The sequence below is a fragment of the Zeugodacus cucurbitae genome, chromosome 3 (assembly GCF_028554725.1).
Source record: "Zeugodacus cucurbitae isolate PBARC_wt_2022May chromosome 3, idZeuCucr1.2, whole genome shotgun sequence".
In the NCBI taxonomy this organism is placed as follows: Eukaryota; Metazoa; Arthropoda; class Insecta; order Diptera; family Tephritidae; genus Zeugodacus; species Zeugodacus cucurbitae.
Window position 1 is genome coordinate 59,482,418 of NC_071668.1, and position 20,727 is coordinate 59,503,144.

General features: G+C 29.3%; 1 protein-coding gene across 2 annotated transcripts; it reads right to left on the reverse strand.

Annotated features, from left to right (window-relative positions):
• Positions 1-5,069: 5,069 nt before the first annotated feature.
• LOC105216169 (protein obstructor-E) lies at positions 5,070-19,294 on the reverse strand. Of its 2 annotated transcripts, none has more exons than XM_011190524.3 (2): positions 19,048-19,294; positions 5,070-5,906 (listed from the first exon to the last, which is right to left on the reverse strand). In XM_011190524.3, exons 1-2 carry the CDS (start codon positions 19,100-19,102, stop codon positions 5,236-5,238), a joined length of 726 nt encoding a protein of 241 aa, XP_011188826.1. In that variant the 5' UTR covers positions 19,103-19,294; the 3' UTR covers positions 5,070-5,235. The 2 variants fall into 2 exon arrangements, with proteins under 2 accessions (XP_011188826.1, XP_011188825.2); XM_011190523.3 differs by having other exon boundaries at positions 5,839-6,949; positions 19,048-19,287.
• Positions 19,295-20,727: the final 1,433 nt, after the last annotated feature.

Here is a 20,727-nt window from a genome sequence, read left to right on the forward strand (position 1 = left end):
TTAAATGGCATGCAAATTTGAAAATTTCAATGCCCCCATGGAGACATACATACACACATACATATAAAACACATTTTAAATGTTGTCAAAGTAAATTGTAAACAAAAAATTGTAATTGATTAAAGTGCCTTAGAGGAATGGAAATTTCAAATTATTCATGGAATTATATGATTGCATTCAAATTTAATACACACACATGTAAATAAAACAACAACAAAAATATGAAAAAAAAATGCGGAATTGAAGTGACGGGTAGTTATATTCACACGGCCTCATTTATAGACTACATAGTTGCGTGCTAAAAAAAAAATATTTTTTTGAATGTAATGTGTAGTGGATTTTAAGTATTATTTTATTTCATTTTTGGAGCTAAAGTTTAATAATTTTGCTTTTGGCAAACAAAAAAATGAATTTTTCAAAAAAATATATTTTCGAAACTGCTGCTCAAACGTTTTTCAATAAAAGTATGTTTTTCTTTTAGTGATTTGTTGTAAAATAAAAAATAAACATTGTAATAATCTGCATTTGAGAGATAAAAATAAATAAGTTTAAGTTAAAATCAAAAAAAAAAAAATAAAAAATAAAATGAAATAAAAATAAATACAATAATAAATAAACGTATAAAAAGTCGAAAATATATATTTTTTGAAATGTACGTTAATATGATTTAAAACAGTCGCATAATATTTCATACATCCTTGTACATATATTTTTGAAACAAAGCTGAGAAAACTCTTGAAAATAACATTGTTTTATAAAAAATGTATAATTATTTTGCAGTAAAATTAATTTGTTAATTATTGCAAAAAAAAAAAACAAAAATATTTTTTATGTCACTCAAAAGTTAATTACCGAAAAAATTTAAATAAATAATGTAGATTTCTTTTTGTTATATATCTTACTAAATAATATTAAATATATTTATTATTATTTTAAAGTTTATTATCATTTTATTTGTATTAATCTCTTTAATAATTTTTCTTCTTATTTTTAATTTTTATTTAATGTCAAATTAAAAAAAAATATAGTAATATTTTTATTTTATTTTTCATTTGAAAGTTTTTGTTTTTAGTAATTTCTAATATTTTTATTTCATTTCTTATTAAATAATATATATTTTTTTCTATTTTAAATTTTTTTTCAAAAACATTTTTTGAACTTATATTTTTGTTTCATTTATAATTTCAAAAATTTAATTATTTCTTACTAATTTTTTATTTTTATTTTAAGTGTTTTTTATATTTTGATATTTTATTCTTTTAAAAATGTTTTTAATATTAATTCTTTTTGGTTTAACAAATTTGTAGATTTTCTTTTCATTAGTTTTTAATTTTTTTTAATTGTATTTTACAATTTAATATTTTTTTTTTATTTTTTATTATAAATATAATTTATTTTTCATTACATATTTAAGAAAAGAATAATTATTTTCATGATTTATAAATATAAAGAAAATATTCAAATTTTTCATTTTTTTCCTTCAATAAATTTTTAAATTTAATTTTTAATATTTTTAGTTTTAATTTAAAAAAAAAAAATAGTAGTATTAAGTTTAAGTATAATTTTTTATTTAAGAGGTTTTGGTTTTTAGTATGTCCTTCTATTTTTATTTAATTTCTTGTTAAATTATATATATTTTTTTATTTAAAAATTATTTTTGGACTTATATTTTTATTTTATTTATAATTTTAAAATTTCTACTCTTTTTTTATTTCTTATTTTATGTTTTAGTTTAAAATTTTTATTTCGTTATTTTATTTTTTCTAAATTTTTATTTAAATTAATTCAAATTTATTTAACAATTTTTTAAATTATATTTTCATTAGATTTTAATTTTTTTTTTTAATATGTATTCTAAGATTTTATTTCTAAGATTTTTTCTTTTATTTTTTTTTCATTTCTTATTTAAAAAATGTATTCTTATTTTCATTTTATTTTTTTTTTGCCTTTTAATACATTTTTTTATTTAAGTTTATTTTTTAATTTCTTCTAAAATGTATTTAATTTAAATTTTTTCTTTTAACAAATTGTTATATTTGCTTTAATTTTTTATTATAATTATTATGTTTTTTTTAATTTCTTTTTTTTTAAAATGTATTCTTAATTCCATTTTTTTAATTTTTTTTCCTTTTATAATTTTTATTCATTTCCAAATTTTTAAAATTAAAAATTTTATTAAAAATAATTCTTAATTTAAACATTAATATTTCTCTTTATTATTTTTATTTTATTTCGAATTTTAATAATTTTTTTGTTTTGTTCCTATTTTTTTCAATTTTTATTTTAGAAATTTCTGAATTAATTTTAAATTCGAATATATTTATATATTTTATTTTTATTATTTTTATGCAACTTCAATTTTTAAAATTAATTTTTTTAATAAATTTTTGTTTTAAATTTTAATATTTTCTTTATTTTTTATTATAATTATTTATTTGTTTTGATTATTTTTATGCAATTTGTTTTTTAATTTAAATTTTTATATTTCCTATTATATTAATTTTTATTGTAATTCTAATTTAAAAAATTTAATTTTTATACTAAAGAACTGTTTCAAAATTCGTTTTTATTTAATTTATATCTTTTTAAATTCCTCTCTCTGAATTATAAATTAAATTTTAATTACAGTTGAGCTTCCCTAACTCGAATCACCATAATGCAGAAAAACAATTTTTTTACTGCTATTGCCAATTCAAGAGTTCAAGTTATAGTGAACTTCGAGTTAAGAATGTTTGAGTTATGGCAGTTCAACTGTATTTCCAAATTTTTTTTTAATAAAATAAATGTGTTTTAACAATATACTGCTTATGTAGAAAATATAATTGCGAAATTACAAGAATTAAAAAAATCAATATTTCCAAAAAAATTACTTTGTTAAATCACAATAAAACATAAAATAAAATAAAAATAAATGAATATTAAATTAATAAATATTTTAATGTATAGTATTTACCATAACCTCAAATTTTAGAACATATATTTTATCTCTTTCTTTATAATTTAAGTTTCCAACATAAAAACTGTATTATTATCCATAAACTGATTTTACTTTCCTAACATTCTCAAATGCGTTGTGTACTTTTAAAGAGAAAAAATAATATTATTACGCTTAAAACTAGTATGTCGAGTTATATAAGAGTTTTCTAGTACTGAAACAGAAAAATAAGCAAACAAATAAACTGTATACAAAAGTATATTGCTCTAAAACTATTATAAAATAATAACAACAACAACACAGTTGATGCACATACGCCACCATGTATGTATGTAAATATATTATTCAACAATTCAAATTAGTAATCATTCGCTTACATTTAGTTAATATTGTTGTAACAACAACATTTTATATATATACATATACGACATTTAGTTAATATAACTACATTACCACAACTATTTACCTTAATACTACTTCCATACATAAGCTTAAGTGCATACATATTTAATGCATATAGATTTTTCTTTTAAAATGCCAATACATATATAAATTACTTTGCTTTAGTTTATTTAAAATTAAAATTAAATATAATTTTTGCCAATTTATCGCTTAAGTTTAGTTAGTTTTAAATGAGTATCACAATTGTATGCGGTATGAATTGTTTAACGAATAAAGATAAATTAGCGTATGTGAAAGCGTAATACTTACAACAAACATACACACACAATTTAATAAAAATGAAAATGAAGTAAACTATGATATAAATTTAACAATTTAGCGAACAGAATGCAATTGACTTAAACGAGATGAGAATATTAATATTAAATCAATAAATAAATGATACAAAAATGAAGGAAAACAAAATAAAAAAATATATATAAATGCGTTTTATTTCATTAAATATATTTAACACATACACAAACACCGCGCCACAGTTTTAAACAAAAAAATCAAAACAAACCCACTTTCAGGCGTCAACATTTCCGCTCTGCAACTACTCACTTTCATACAATAGTCATATGTGCCCCACTCACATTTCTTTGCATACCTTCAGGCGTCCTCATTTGCCGCATGCACTTTTAACTTCCGCTTGGTGTTGGGCGTCCACCTACTAGCTGTTCTGCGCGCCTGATGATATTCGTGGTTTCGTTAGTAAATTTCGCCGGCACGAATTTTCTGATGCAGCAACAATGTGGCTGGCACCAAATGTTGCGGTATACAAAATGTTTAGCAACAAATGTTGCGAAGTTAATACTGCATTTTAAACGTGTTTAAACACATTGTTGCTAACCAAAAATGTTGCAAATGTTTAGCAACATTGTTGCTATGCTATGTACAATGCTGAATGTTGCTGTAAATGGTATTTATTGTTGTTTGCGTGTATTTTTTACTTGAAAATAAGACGGAAAATTGTGATTGCTGTAATTTTTATTGATTTTTGAAATTTATTAAGATAATAGAAAATGTGTTAACTGCAATCTTGCTGTATACAAAATGTTTAGCAAAAAATGTTGCGAATTTTATTTTGCATGGTACGCGTGTTTACACACATTGTAGGTAAACAAAAATGTTTATAAACATTGTTGCTAAATAAAAAGTGCTGCAAATATTTAGCAACATTGTTGCTAATGCTGAAAGTTGCTGTAAATGCTATTTATTGTTGTTTGCGTGTATTTGTATTTGAAAAAAAGCGAAAAATTTATTTATTTTTATACATTTTTGGAATTTATTAAGATAATCGAAAATTGTTTAAAAGCAATTTTGTTAAGTACAAATGTTGTGAATTTAATTGTGCATGATAAACGTGCGTACACACATTGTTGCTAAACAAAAATGTTGCAAATGTTTATAAACATTGTTGTAAACAAAAATGTTGCAAATGTTTATTAACATTGTTGCTAACGCTAAAAATTGCTGATAATGCTATTCATTGTTGTTTGCGTGTATTTTAACTTAAAAAATATAACAGAAAAATTTGGATTCTGACATTTTTATTGATTTTGTGGAAATTACTAAGATAATAGGATAATATTTAAACAGCAATGTTGTTAACGGCAAATGTTGCTGAGTGTAGTTGAATGTATGATGTCCGGAGCCCAAATACTTTCAAAACTAAAAAATCATAACAAAATTTTTATAAATATTTATGCATTTATTTATTTCAATATTTATTTTAATAATTTTCATACAAAAAACATGTTGTAAATTCACTTTAAAGCTTTATCAAGTTGAATAAAATATAAAATGGCAAAACTTGGCCTTTCGCACAACCAATGCATTGACATAGTTGTCACGCTTTAAGCCTGTTTGGCGGCAGCGGCCAATTTCTTCTCCTTCAAAAGCGCATAGCACTCCGGCACATGGGTGTAGAAATCGCATAATTTCGTTTCCACATTGAAAGCCAAATATTTACCGCAATTGTAGAGACGAGGATGACCATTGACACAGACGAAATATTTCTTGCATGTTTTGGGATGACGGTAATAGCGTAGCTCACCCTCGGGACTGGTGTCGACTTCCTTCTCCACACCATCGACAATCTCTGGTGGTGGGCATTGGAAGCCGAGGAAAGCCTCAGCATCACACTCAGCAACTAGATCGGGCCAATCACACTGATAGGACGCCACATTGAAGGCCAAGCCTTCGGGACATTTTGTCAGTGTAGCTTCACCATGTGCACAATTCTTGTAGACACCGCAATTTTTTGGATCACCGTTATTATAGAAACCAAACTGACGTGGACATTCGGCGGTACCGTTGGCTGGCTGCAGGCGTAAGCGTTCCTTACACGTTGTGAATGGTAAGTATGTGCAGTCGCCAGTGGTTTTGGTGCGTTGATTGAAGAGCAGGCCATCGGGACACAGTTTCTCCTCGCCGACACCTTCTTTGCATTCCAGATAGGCATCACATTGTTCATCATCGGCGAAGCGACCGTTCGGTTCGGGGCAAGAGCGGGCGGCGGCGTGAGCTGTTTATTGGTGGAAAAGAGGTATAGTAATTTAGTAAAATTAGATTCACAAATATCGATAGTTAGATATCGCTTTTGTTTTTGAGTGGACGCATAGTACATTTCTCAGGGTAGATGTTTTTGGACAGACATATATTATACCTAAGCTTCTAAAATATATTTTATCGGGTCTAATGATGCAAGGATCTTTAAGATTACGAACTATTTTTGTATTTTTCATTTCGCTTTTATTGAAAAAATTTTCATACAAATGTAGTCGAACAGAATCATCGTATTTTTTCACTATGGACTAGAGTATTACAAAAACAATGAAAAAATATATTAAAATAAGTGTTTTCTCAGTTTTCCTTCTTAGATTCTCCTCTTCGCTGCTGCAGCTGTCTTCGCTGAGAGACGCGCATTCTTAATCTCCTGACCACGTTGTTTGATTTCTGCGCTGCAAGTGGGCACATTGTCGATATCATCACAAGATTGAGTTTCGGGATTGAAAGCGCTGGCTTCATCACAACCAATGCGACGTGGACGACCCTCGATACAGATGAAATACACTTGACAATTATCGCTGGATGGGTAGAATTCGTATTCTTGTTCGGGTTCACCGATAAATTCGCCACGTGGTGATGGTTTTGGTGGTGGGCACTTGAAGCCCAAGAAAGCCTCGGCATCACAGTCGGCTACTTGATCGGGCCAATCGCATTTGTAGGTTTCCTTATTCCAAGCCAAACCGTCGGGACAGTCGAAGACGAAGCCACGACCGGAAGCGCAATTCTTAAATTTACCACAATTGTGTGAATCACCCATGCCATAGTAACCGAATTGATGTGGGCACTCGTCAGTTGGTTGCGCTGGCTGTATGCGTGCTTGGCCCTGTGAGCACTCTACATCGATGGGGTAGCCGCAGGGATAACCAGAAGATTTGGGATTGTACAGCAGACCGTCGGGACAGATTTTCTCTTCGGCCACACCATTCCTGCATTCGATGTAGGCATCACATGAGCCCGAGACCGCTTGTGTACCGTTGGGTTGTTGACATTGTGCATGAGCTGCAAGGTGAGATAGAGAGAAGAGCATAAATCGATATTAATACATAATTTTAATTGAATTTGCTTACCTAGACATAGTGGAGAATGAAGTGAAGTAGAATGATGAGAAGTTAAATTTTTGATATATTTTTTCTTTTGATTTTTTTATTTTGCACACAAAAACTTTTAAGATGAAAGATGAACTGAAATATTTTTGTATAAAATCCGGAAAATTCATAAATAAAAAATGAATTAAAAATATAAATAATAATAATATAAATATAAAAAATTGGAATAATAGAGACGACGATATTCATCTAACTAAATAATTAGATGTCTTAAACGATAGCTCAATACAAGAGTGAAACACCTTCCACAGAATTGATAAGTAAGTGTCTGACACTGATGTAAAAGAGTAACAAAGTTGTAGTTCTGGTACTCATAAGACCTTTTATCTTAGATATATGTATATGTATATATAGCGTAAGTCTACCGCTAACCTTAGATAATTATTCTATGCATATTTAGATATTTTTAAAATGCATTTTTTTTTAATTATACAGTACAAATCTCTACAACAATCGAGCACATATTTGTAAGCCGTTTTCCAAATCGGATTTAACAAATTAGTTGTATTAAAAGGGACATTTCTTAAGCATTTCATGTGATCGAAATTGACATATTATTATAGTTTCTGTAATTCACTTTCGAGAGAACTCAAGCAAATTCACTTTCAATCCGAAATTCGGTGTAATGAATTTCGATTTTACTTTTCAAATTCCACATTATTTTTAATTTTCATTGTATTGTAGAACCAGCTTGATTATGTGATAATGGATGAAGATACAACAGTTCCTCTGGGAACCCGATAGTCAATTAAAATTTTAATATCATCTCCGAATTAATGCGTCAAACGTTGAAGTTTTTATACACTTTGTATCCATAATATTTTGAGGTTAGATACTGACAGGAATATGAATAAACAGTAATATATCATCACATACAAGAGCTTCTAAGAAACAGCCAAATCAGGCGACGTATTCTGCTATACGGAAAGAGTCAAAATGACTAATGTTGTTTTTCAAAATTTGAATTTGGAAAATAATCCTAATCAAACTTTGTATTAGCACAGATTGACACAACTAGGGCTTTGGCCTAAAAAAACAACAGTAGTCCACTATCTTTTACAACGAAATTTCTGGTATGTGATCTATGAATCCAACTATTTATATGTCATCCAATATCTAAATGTGTGAATGTTATCGTAATCATTTTAGATGTCAATAGTACAACAACTACCATACTAAAGTAAACAATATTCTTCTTCTAAAATATTTGATATTATTATAATAGCACACAAAAGACTTTAAATCAATTTTCGTAATTTAAAATCGATGCTAAAAGACAGTAAATACACCCGACAAATAACGATATTGATGTGTTTTGAAGTACGGAACTGATAACATTATGCGATCTAATACCATACAAAGTGGTTATTATTTAGTATTTTTGTATTTTCTTTATGTTTTTGTAGTCTCTTATGACTCTTTTCATAACATCAATGCTCACTACTCAAACCATGTTCATATAACTCCAAAGTGTGCAATAAGTACCGGCAATATATGTATGTATTGACCTAATTGCCCCCACTTTGTTGACGAAAAATGTCATTTTAAGCTTGCATTCATAAACGTAAATACTCTTATGCATGCAGATAAATAAAATTTGCTTTAGAAATAACTCAAATAATGTTGTACTACGTCATTTTGGGTGAACAAGTGGGAGCATATAAACAGATTAAAGTTTTTGGGTGTAATTTATTTTTGATACTTTGCCTTAAGTGCTCACAGTGAACATAATAAAACTTTTATTTTAAAAAAATTTATAATGTGAAAAAAATTAAGTAAATAATAAAAAAAATAAATAAAGTAAAAAAAATAGTATATATTATTAAGACAGTAAATATAATAAATATAAGAAGAAGATATGCATATTCATTTGATTTAAAAAAGTTGAAGAATTGGTAAAATTAAAAAAAAATATATTTTTTTTAATACTAATTTCTGTTTTTTGCTATTTATTTTTTTAAATAAAAAAATTCAATCGCTACATTAAAAATCAATTAATTAGAATACATTATTAAAATAATGAAATAACGGTACTATTATATCACTGATTATATAATAACAGAACTTGTATGCCTTGAAATAGCGGTAAAATCAATAAACATTTTCGAAAGCACAAAAAATATTCGCCAAAAAGACATAATCAAAACAATAACCAACAACAACAAACACATAACAAACATCAAAATGATCAGCAGCATTCTTCGCTGTGCTGAAAGTAAAAGTGCTTAAAACCAAACAAGTTTCATCAGCAGACAACGAGACAGCTTGTTAAATGCACACAAGCAAGCGCACAAGCTTTTAAGTGCACAACACACATATGTATTGGTATATATATATATATATATATGTACATATATACAAAGGTGTGCGTGCGCAGACGCTAAAAGCTGCTGCTAAGCAATAAAATTGATATTCGAAATACTCGTAAATAAATAAATTGCAGATGAGCAGCAGATGAAGGTAAAGCGGGCGACAAGCTGCAGTCATGCTGTCAACTTGGTGGATGCTTAAGCGTGGCTGGATTATGTAACCTGTATTAGCATACGAGTATTGGTATGTATGAACTGCAAAAAATGTGTTTAAGTTGGCGCACAGTGGTGTGGTGTGGATAATTTTTGGTATGAAATTGGTATTTTATAAACATATGTCGTTTGTCACGAAGTTTGTAACACCGAGAAGGAAGCGTCGGAGGCCCTATAAAGTATATATATAAATGATCAGTATGTTGAACTGAGTCGATTTAGCCATGTCCGTCTGTCTGTCTGTATTAATATATACAAACTAGTCCTTCAGTTTTTAAGATATCGTTTTGAAATTTTCCAGATGTTATTTTCTCTTCAAAAAGCTGCTCATTTGTCGGAATTGCCGATATCGGACCACTATATCATATAGCTGCCATACAAACTGAACGATCGGAACCAATGGCTTGTATGAAAAACTTCCGCATTTTACTACATATCTTCACGAAATTTGGTGTGAGTTATATTGTTCATAGAAATAATTTAATTTTCGAAAAAATTGTTCAGATCAGTTCACTATAGCGTATAGCTGCCATACAAACCGAACGATCGGAATCAATGACTTGTATGGAAAATTTTCGCATCTTACTACATATCTTCACGAAATTTGGTGTGAGTTATTGCTCATAGAAATAATTTAATCTCCGAAAAAATTGTTCAGATCGGTTCACTATAGCATATAGCTGTCATACAAACCGAAGAAATGCACCTGTGAAGGGTATATTATCTTCGGTACAGCCGAAGTTAACGTTATTTCTTGTTTAAATTTATTATAAGATACAAAATTTCTTTTAGGACTGTGACTTTTTACTGTAATATATTTCTAACTTATCTAGTTATCAACATTTGTGAAGCTATTGGATATCTATCTTATATCCAAACGAGTATAAAATCTCTAAATTTATTTATAGAACTCTTTGCAAGTGTTTATTGAACTGATTTTTATTTCTATCATCTCCAATATTGTAGTTGTTCCATAAATGCTCAAAAATTAAGCAAGAAGATTATGACAGCACCGAATGTCTTTTGCAGTCAAATTGGCTAATTTGTTAAACTTTACTGGTACTGAGGTAGGCCGTGTTCCTAAACTATTGTTTGAAAATAGTTGAAGAACCAAGATAAACCTCCAAGGATATTTCAACTAATTGAGTATTCTTTGTCAAGACTAATTAACTCTGTCAGCTTCAGTATTACGGTGATCAAGTAATATTTTTACCAGATTGACTCACCCAGTCTAACCTAAGCAGATTAAGTATATGGTGTATATCATATATTCCTCTTTATAATTTCTGTCGAAATTGTGCCAAAAATGGCCGAGTTATCTTTTTTAAAATTTCTTGTTAAATTTAGATATATTAAATAGATTGTTAGGCATAAAATTATTAAAGAATGAATATTTATTCCACAATTCTCGTGCAATTTTTTTGAAATTTATTTCTATATTTTACAAATCTAGGTAGTAATACTTTTTTAAATAATTGATTTCGAACAAAATAAAATATATATATTTTTTTTTTAATTTTGAAAACAAAATATTATAGTTTCTTGGAACAGCCACTGTATTTTGTAATAAAATAGTCTTTAGTGTATTTTAATCTATTTTATTTTATGTGATTTGGTCAAAATTTCTAGAATGTACATTAAATATATTTTTAACAAGTAAGGAAGGGCTAAGTTCGGGTGTAACCGAACATTTTATACTCTCGCAATTTATTTATTTGACTTTATTTATATTATGTAATACACAATTTGACCTACATATTCGTCATATATATTGTATAAAGTCCATTGAAAGTTGGAAACCCCAATATTAGGTTAGAAGCACCGAGGTCCTCATGTTCGATATATGGGGCCTTGAAAACCTATGGTCCGATTTCGGCGATTTTTAGAATGGGGCTGCCACACTATAAAGGTAGTATTTGTGCAAAGTTCTGCACTGATATCTTCAGTAGTGCTTACTTTATATATTGTAAAGTTAACGATTCAGATCATCTTCTAAGTTCTGGTATATAGGAAGTAGGCGTGGTTGTTATCCGATTTGGACAATTTTCACAACATATTATTGGGAGGTAAGGAAACTATTACAAACCAAGTTTCATTGAAATCGGTCGGAGTAGTTCCTGAGATATGGTTTTTGACCCATAAGTGGGCGACGCCACGCCCATTTTCCATTTTGTAAAAAAATCTGAGTGCAGCTTCCATCTGCCATTTCTTATGTGAAATTTAGTGTTTCTGACGTTTTTCGTTAGTGAGTTAACCCACTTTTAATAATTTTCAACCTAACCTTTGCATGGGAGGTGGGCGTGGTTATTACCCGATTTCTTTTATTTTTGAACTATATTAAGAAGTGGCTAAAAAAAACGACTGCAGAAAGTTTGGTTTATATAGCTTCATTGGTTAGCGAGATATATATAAATAACCAATTTGGGGGCGGGACCACGCCCACTTCCCCAAAAAAATTACATCCAAATATGCCCCTTCCTGGTGCGATCCTTTATTCCAAATTTTACTATTATAACTTTATTTATGGCTTAGTTATGACACTTTATGTGTTTTTGGTTTTCGCCATTTTCAACCCTCTCACGGTCCCAAGGAACATGTGTTCCAAGTTTCATTAAGATATCTCAATTTTTACTCAAGTTACAGCTTGTACGGACGGACGGACGGACGGACGGACAGACGGACAGACGGACGGACAGACGTCCGGATTTCAACTCCACTCGTCATCCTGATCATTTATATATATATATAACCCCATATCTAACTCTTTTATTTCTTGGTGACACAAACAACCTTTATGTGAACAAAACTATGATACTCTGTGCAACATGTTGCGAGAGTATAAAAATTGTGTAATAATTTAATTATACTAAAAATAAAAATAAAAACTAAGTGATTCTAATTTTGTGGATAGGTACTGTATTTCGTTAACTTCACCAAAAAATATTATTATTATTAAATTTTTTAATAAAATTATAATTTTATAACAATTTTTTAGGAATTGTTATCATCACCGCTGCTGATTTTAATTGATTCTAAATAAATTTTATTTTTTTCAGTAGAAAATTATCGACATTTCGACAAATTTATTTTACGAAAATATTTCATCTATGCCAATTAACCTCCCTAATACCACTGTGCTGTCTGTCACAGCATCACTTACGCAGCCACTACATACGTACAACCGCGACCTTGTGAAACAACGAAAGACAACCAACCACAAAAATGTAGAAGCGGCTCAACAAGTAAACAAACACATCTCAATACACAAAAGCATCGCGCTTTATCAACTTAATCCACGAGCAGCCTCAAGCTAGTGACTGCATTGTTATGAATTTATTTAATAAAATGGATTTTTTATTTATTTCTATAAATTCAATTACCTTCAAATATATAAAAACAACAAAACTAGTTGAGGACAAATATGCTTGCAAACAAAAGAGTTGAGCAACGAACGTGTTTGCAAAAAAAACAACAACAACGATTTTTGCATTGCAATTGCTTTTAGCGCTTTTAACTTTTTTTCCCCGGTTTCTAACGCAATTAACAGCTCGGAAATTCGCAATTTCGCAAATTAACAGCGAGATGAGTCGGTGATAAATTGAAATGCCAGAAGATAGCCTATAGACAATTAGTTGTTTATAGCAAATCGATAGAATGCTAGCTTAGATGCCACATATTTCAATTAGGTAGCTGGTTGGGACACGCCTAACTGCTACTACTGATTGTCAAGTGACAACAGGGAGGTCTAATGCTTGTTTGTTGAAGTAATTATATAGATATATTTAATATTTGTTTTAGATTTTTATTTCTGTTGTATTTGTATTGCTAGTTAACCTTATAAATGACATAAGTCGGAAGTGAAAATGTTTAGTTGTGACAACTGGTATTAATTTTAGTCAGATATTAAAAATTTTGCTTTATATTAGCATAAGACTTCGAATGGGTTATTTATTGCACCGGTGACCTCTTTTCAATGAGTGGTCTATCACGGTATAGAACAGTCGGAAAATAAGCTGACCACATTAAAACTTGCTTGAAGGCCAATTCTTCGTAAATATTTGAAGACAATTTGGGGATCTTTTCTAAATATATGTGACTTACAGATAAGCTCTGTGGCCAAAAGATTTTGTATACCCAAAATAATTCTTCTACGAAAAATCCTTTCTCATTGAAAAGAGGTCTACGTTAGTCATTAGTTGAGCTTATAAGCATTTCAGATGATGATGCGTTCATATTTGGGCAGTTAAAATTTTTTTTTTTCCAATCATGAATGACTTAAGAAGCTGAAAGATATCGTATGACAATTTCCTAGAATAATTTGACTTTCATTTCAGCCCTGGAAAGTGATGAAACGAACTGACCAGCATATTATATTTCAAGTAATGGTCCAAAGTAGTCCAAATCTTTGAAAAATTCTTAGAATTTAAATAAAATAAATACAATCTGAAAATTTTCAAACAAACTTCCTAGAAACAACCTGTGACAACTAGTGGTACTCTCCACTGGCCACTGCAGCCTAAGGTGTCACCTGCAAAAACTAGAAATCTACTCGTCGGATCATTGTCGATTCTGTGATCTAGTAGCGGAGACACCTAGGTACTTATTTCTTGACTGCCCGGCGATTGCAAAGAAAAGGGGTCATATAAATGGGACTCTGTATCGCCAAAGAGATAGTATCGCGTCCATCAGCCCTGGAACACTGTTGAGGTTTCGTAACGTGACGGGATTAAATGGTATACTGTGATAGTTGGAGAGGGCACTATAGACTTTAGGTCGCAGTGCAATTCCTCAATCTGTAATCTAATCTAATGAAAATAAAATAAAGTCATTTAAATATATGAATCAACTACGACCTTAGACGAAATCTTCGTTCAAACAATTTTTGAATTAAGAGAGTTCCTAATTTGACGTTTTATTTTACTATAAGCAAAAAAATATAAAAAATGTCATTTTGAGTTATGCCATTTTATAAGATAATGCACATTTTATATAAATATGAGGCTCCGACATACATATATGTAAGCAACTCTCCTTACATAAATAAGTATGTATTGAATTTCAAATGCCGCTACATCACCTTCATCAATGATAACCAGCGACTGCAATTTGTTTGTGTACAACGCGCTTCAAAATAGTAATAAATTACAACCAACTATTAGTTAGAAACAAATTACCAACAACACAACTTTAATACATATGTATGTATGTAAGCATATGCGTACTTGAAATGCCTGACAAGCAGCAAGCATAAATAAGAAAACTGCGAATAAAATCTTGCCACAATTCTTTCACAAATCCAAATGCAAAAATGCTTAAATAAAAAGCTACGCCCTACAATTGAATATTTAATGAGGCTGATTAGTAGCGATATCGCTATCAGCTTTTGTCGTAATTATTATACAGATTTACTGCGACACATATGCTGGCAACGGAATATGCCTGCTTATGGATTCATCTGTATGTATGTATGTACATGCGGCACATATAACTTTATCCAGTTATTCCAGCTGCTTCACTTATTTGCAATTTATATGCCAAACAGGTGGTGTGAAATATTTCTGGGTGCTTTCAAATGGCGAAATTCCGGTATTTGTTCTATTATGAAATAATAAAGTGCTGTAGCGAGCTGGTGAAATTTGGCAATTAATGCGAACAATTGTTATTCTAAAATTTTTGTTTTTGTGGCTTAAATATGTGTGTGGATTCTATAATTAGCAAGTTACCGCCTAGTTATTACGGTACTTTTTGATATAGCAACAGTTGGGATGAGAAAATAATATTTAATTATAATTTGGGGGAATTTCTTCAATTTGATATACAATTTTATATATTGTACAGCTTGGCATATACATACGTATATAGCACAGTCTTCGATTCGCAACTTCTAGGAACGTAGAAGTGGTGAATCTTTTTTGTTAAATTGATTCAATTCAGCACAATAAAATATGCAGATATTTACCTCGTTAAACTAGTGTAACCACTGTGGTTATTGATTATATCTATTTCTATTTAATTATGTGCGAATATATTGAATTTATATGAATCTTATAATCGCAGAGATGGTAATAAATAAATATACAATTTTTAGAATTAATATATCAATATAAATCCCACATCTGTTTTTTTTTTCTCATGAAACAGATTGTTGAAAAAATCTGCGATTAGGAGAATAAGTTCATTAAAACATTTAGCAGAGTTTTGAGTACAGAGTACCAAACCAAGTAAGGAAGGGCTAAGTGCGGGGGTAACCGAAAATTTTATACTCTCGCAATTTATTCATTTGACTTTATTTATATTATGTAATACACAATTTGACCCACATATTCGTCATATATATTGTATAAAGTCCATTGAAAGTTGGAAACCATAATATTAGACTAGAAGCACCGAGGTCCTCGTGTTTGATATATGGGGCCTTAAAAACCTATGGTCCGATTTCGGCGATTTTTAGAATGGGGCTGCCACACTATTAACATAGTATTTGTGCAAAGTTCTGCACCGATATCTTCACTAGTGCTTACTTTATATATTGTAAAGTAAACGATTCAGATCATCTTCAAAGTTGTGGTATATAGGAAGTAGGCGTGGTTGTGAAGCGATTTGAACATAGCATTGGGATATAAAGAAACTATTACAAACCAAGTTTCATTGAAATCGGACGAGTAGTTCCTGAGATATAGTTTTTGACCCATAAGTGGGCGACGCCACGCCCATTTTCCATTTTGTAAAAAAATCTGAGTGCAGCTTTCATCTGCCATGTCTTATGTGAAATTTAGTGTTTCTGGCGTTTCTCGTTAGTGAATTAACTCGCTTTTAGTAATTTTCAACCTAACCTTTGTATGGGAGGTGGGCGTGGTTATGATCCGATTTCTTTAATTTTTGGACTGTATTAGGAATTGGCTAAAAAAAACGACTGCAGAAAGTTTGGTTTATATAGCTCTATTGGTTTGCGAGATATGTACAAAAAACTTAGTAGGGGGCGGGGCCACGCCCACTTCCCCAAAAAAATTACATCCCAATATGCCTCTTCAAAGTGCGATCCTTCATACCAAATTTTAGTTCCATAGCTTTATTTAAGGGTAGTTATGGAACTTTATGTGTTTTCGGTTTTCGCCATTTTGTGGGCGTGGCAGTGGTCCGATTTTGCTCATTTTCGAAAGCAACTTTCCTATGGTGCCAAGAAATAAGTATGCCAAGTTTCATCAAGATATCTTAATTTTTACTCAAGTTACAGCTTGCACAGACGGACGGACAGACAGACATTCGGATTTGAACTCCACTCTTCACCCTGATCACTTTGGTATATATAACCCTATATCTAACTCGTTTAGTTTTGGATGTTACAAACAACCGTTATGTGAACAAAACTGTAATACTCTCTTTAGCATCTTTTGTTGCGAGAGTATAAAAAATGAATTGTGAATTTGAATACGTTAAGTTGTGAATTTCTGTAAAGAGTTGTAGATAAATAATTTAAAAAATAGACTACAGGAACAGCAAGAAAGGACGAAAAGAACACAAAAAGGTGGTGGAGAGATAAAACGATAAGAAATATATTTTTAGACGAATTTTTAAGTATATTTTTTATAACAATTATCAGAATGTAGTATTTTCAGTACTTTATTAATAATTTTTTAAAGTCAAGCAAAAAGGAAAGTCGAGCAATGAAAATACGGGTTTTTCATAAACATTTACAAAATATTTCTTGAACACAAAAAATAAATTTTTTAATTATTTTCCGGGGAATAGGTCTATATATTATATTTGAACCAAATAAGAAATAAAAGAAAATATATGGATAATAATAAAAATTTATTCTGAATAGCTTTAATCAGAATATCAGGCAGGTTCTACAATCCGAGTGAAAGTAAAAATTAAAAAAAAAATGTGGAATTTGGAAAGTAAAATCGAAATTCAGTACACCATATATACCAAATAACGGATTGAAAGTGAATTTGCTTGAATTTCACTCGGAAGTGAATTACAGAAGCTGCCTCAGTATAGATTCTCCAACTATCGAAAATAAGTAAACTTGAAATATTAGAGACTGTGTACCAAACGTTAAAAATTTAGAAAATGATGCTGAAGATGTTCTCTCCACGAAGTCATAATTGGCAATATTTCAGCTATCAAAAAAGGAAAGCAAAGCATACTTCAGACATAAGGCGTTTAGGAAAGTAATCTGCCTAGTAATTTTCAGAACATTATTTTCAAAATATCATGAAATATTATCCAAAACAACGGAACATTCTTATCTTAGTTAGAAAACTTGTTTTTTGTAAATATAAAATCTTCGGTAAGCAAACAAGTTAAGGTAAAGCACAACGGTTAGTTAGCCGTGACCAAGAGAAATGGAATGCAAGGTGAATTCAAAATATTTTTTGACAATAATTTCAAATATTCTGTTATAATTTCATAAATATATAGAACATATAGAATTTTTCGAGAAAACAAAAAAAAAAATTTGAAAATGTCTATATAAATCTGATATGTACATTGAACTTGATGATTATGTACATTATATATTCAAATTATGAAGTTAACTTCCGCCGATTTTAACCCCTTCTCTAGTATTATATTAAGAGAATTTGTGTATGTAAAGACTTTTAGATTTTATTCCCAGAATTTTTGATTCCCAAATGTAATATTTTTAACTATTTTAAATAGAAAAGTATTCGTGTACATTCCTGAGCAATTTGGGACATTTAAAAAAATATTTTCTTTAAAATTTTTTCTATTATAATTAATTGTAATATTTTGAAAAAAAAAAAAAAATTATGTATTAAAATATTTGATATTAATTTTATTAAATCATAACAGAGACTCGAATATATTTCAAAATTTGTTCTCTAAAAATTATTAAAAATAAAATTAAAAATTTTAAAAATTATTGTAAAACATATTTTTAAACACTTTTTTAACAGTTCTAATTTTATCTTTAATATGTTCTAAAGTTTGAGAGCACAACGAATTTTCATTAATTTTTCAAATTTATTTTTTTAAATTTAACTATACATTTCAAAGGACATTTTAGCTCACGAATTATGTTATATTAAATATAATGTTTTATTAAATTTATATACTATATTATATTATTATATTAAATATAATATAACATAATTAAAATGTTTCAAGGAAATTAATTATAAAAGGTTTCGCTCAGTTCATATAAATGCGTAAGAAAACTAAATAAAATCTGGAATTTTTGTTTGTAATTTTTAAGAAAACACTTTCTTTGTTATTTTTTTTAATTTTTGTATAAATATTTGTATGTATTTTTGTCTAAAAATGCACATTAATTTAATTTTCTAAATTTATATGCAATTTTGAATTTATTCCAAAAACATACACTAAGAAGTTCGTGTCTTAAGTCTTTTGTAAACTCGCGCATAGAAATTCAAGGCAATCATATTTATAATTTACAACTAAAAACTACACTAAATTTTAATTGAAAATATTGTATACTAACCCAATGAGCCAAACATGGCCACACACAGTGTTGCACTTAATAAAATCTTAAACATTTTCACTATTTTTTTTTTCAATTTATTACAGCTTATATGGAGTATCCTTAGAGCAAAGTCCTTTAAAAATTATTTATAACTTATATATTTCACTAAGCGTGCTATGCAAAAAAACGCACTACAACGCGTAAGCTTTCGTTTAAGACTGAATGTTGAGTTGACGCGCTGCGACAGATACAAGCTCAGCTAAAAGGTGAGTAGTACGAGTAGCTTCTAGCTGAAGTTCGTCACTTCAAATAGTTGTTATTAATTTGTGCTGTTATGACAAAAGCAAAAACAACAAAAAAGCAGAACAACAACAGAATCCAGTTTGCACAAAATTTAATAGTCGCGCTTTGGGGTTTTGGACCTGTTAAGTTGACAAAAAGATGTGACCGACGGGTACGGAATAAATATATGCATATCTGTGTTGTTGCTTAACAGCAATGTGCACTTTAGCGGGTGAGTTATGGAGATGCTGCAAAGCGCTGAGCAGCGTTTGTGCTTAAAAGCTCACAACAACGTCGACAGCGATGAAAGCGAAACTGACTGTAGCCAATGGAAAAAAGTTACAAAAGTTTGACGCACATCTTTCGTTGCGATTTTTTCTGCACGCTTCGAGATTTTGCACAATTTGTTGGAATTTTTGGCAAAATGTGCTTTTTTAATATAAATTGTTTTACTCTCGTCGCCACTTGCTGTACAAGTATCAAGTTTATGTGCAAATAACGGGATTTTTTTTTAATAATCGAGATAGTTAGAGATTCATGTTAGTCAAAATTTGAAGAAATATTTTAATGAGATTTGGATAAATTTGTTCGTTAGTATTGTAAATAGACAGATTTATAATTATTGAAATCGCTATGGGTTTTGTAATGGATTCGTTGTCCTTGGTATAACCTCTTCTATTTTTGAGTCTAATAACTAAAAATATTTCAAAATCGCAACAAATCACACTCACCTCTCATATATGTAACTATACCCCAATATGTAAAACATAACGCCAGAAGAATTATATAACAAAATTATTATCCGCTTATGGATCAGTTAATAAATTATACCATAGTAAGGTGCCTTGTACATTAACTAATATTTTAGATAGGTCCAATACTTTTAATTTATTTCTTTTTTTTTTAATTTAGTCTGTATTATTTTCATTACAATTCTTATGGCATATTGAAAAACATGAAAAATCGGACTAAAAGGCTACGGCTACTTTTATAGAACACCATTTTGAACTCATTAGTTTCCTTTTATCTTCTTATTATTTATTGAGATTATAACACAAAGTAAATTACAATAGAATCGGAATAAAACTTTAACCAAGTGGAACCTCTAAAATGTGACAATTCCTACAAAATCTGTTTATACCTTTTGCAGCCCTCATATACCGAATATAACTGATTACTTATTTATAGCCTCTAGATTAAACCTTATTAATCGCTTAACCGATGAATCGCTCAAATTAAAATTCATAAAATCAGTTCGCACTTATTCCTAGTACAGTTCCCCTGGGGGACCCAATAGAGTGGTGTTCGACTTTCGGTTTGTCTTTATAACGCTTATATCAGCAACTCTGTGAGAAATGATATTATAATAAAACAAGAAAAAACGTTAACTTCGGCTGTACGGAAGCTAATATACCC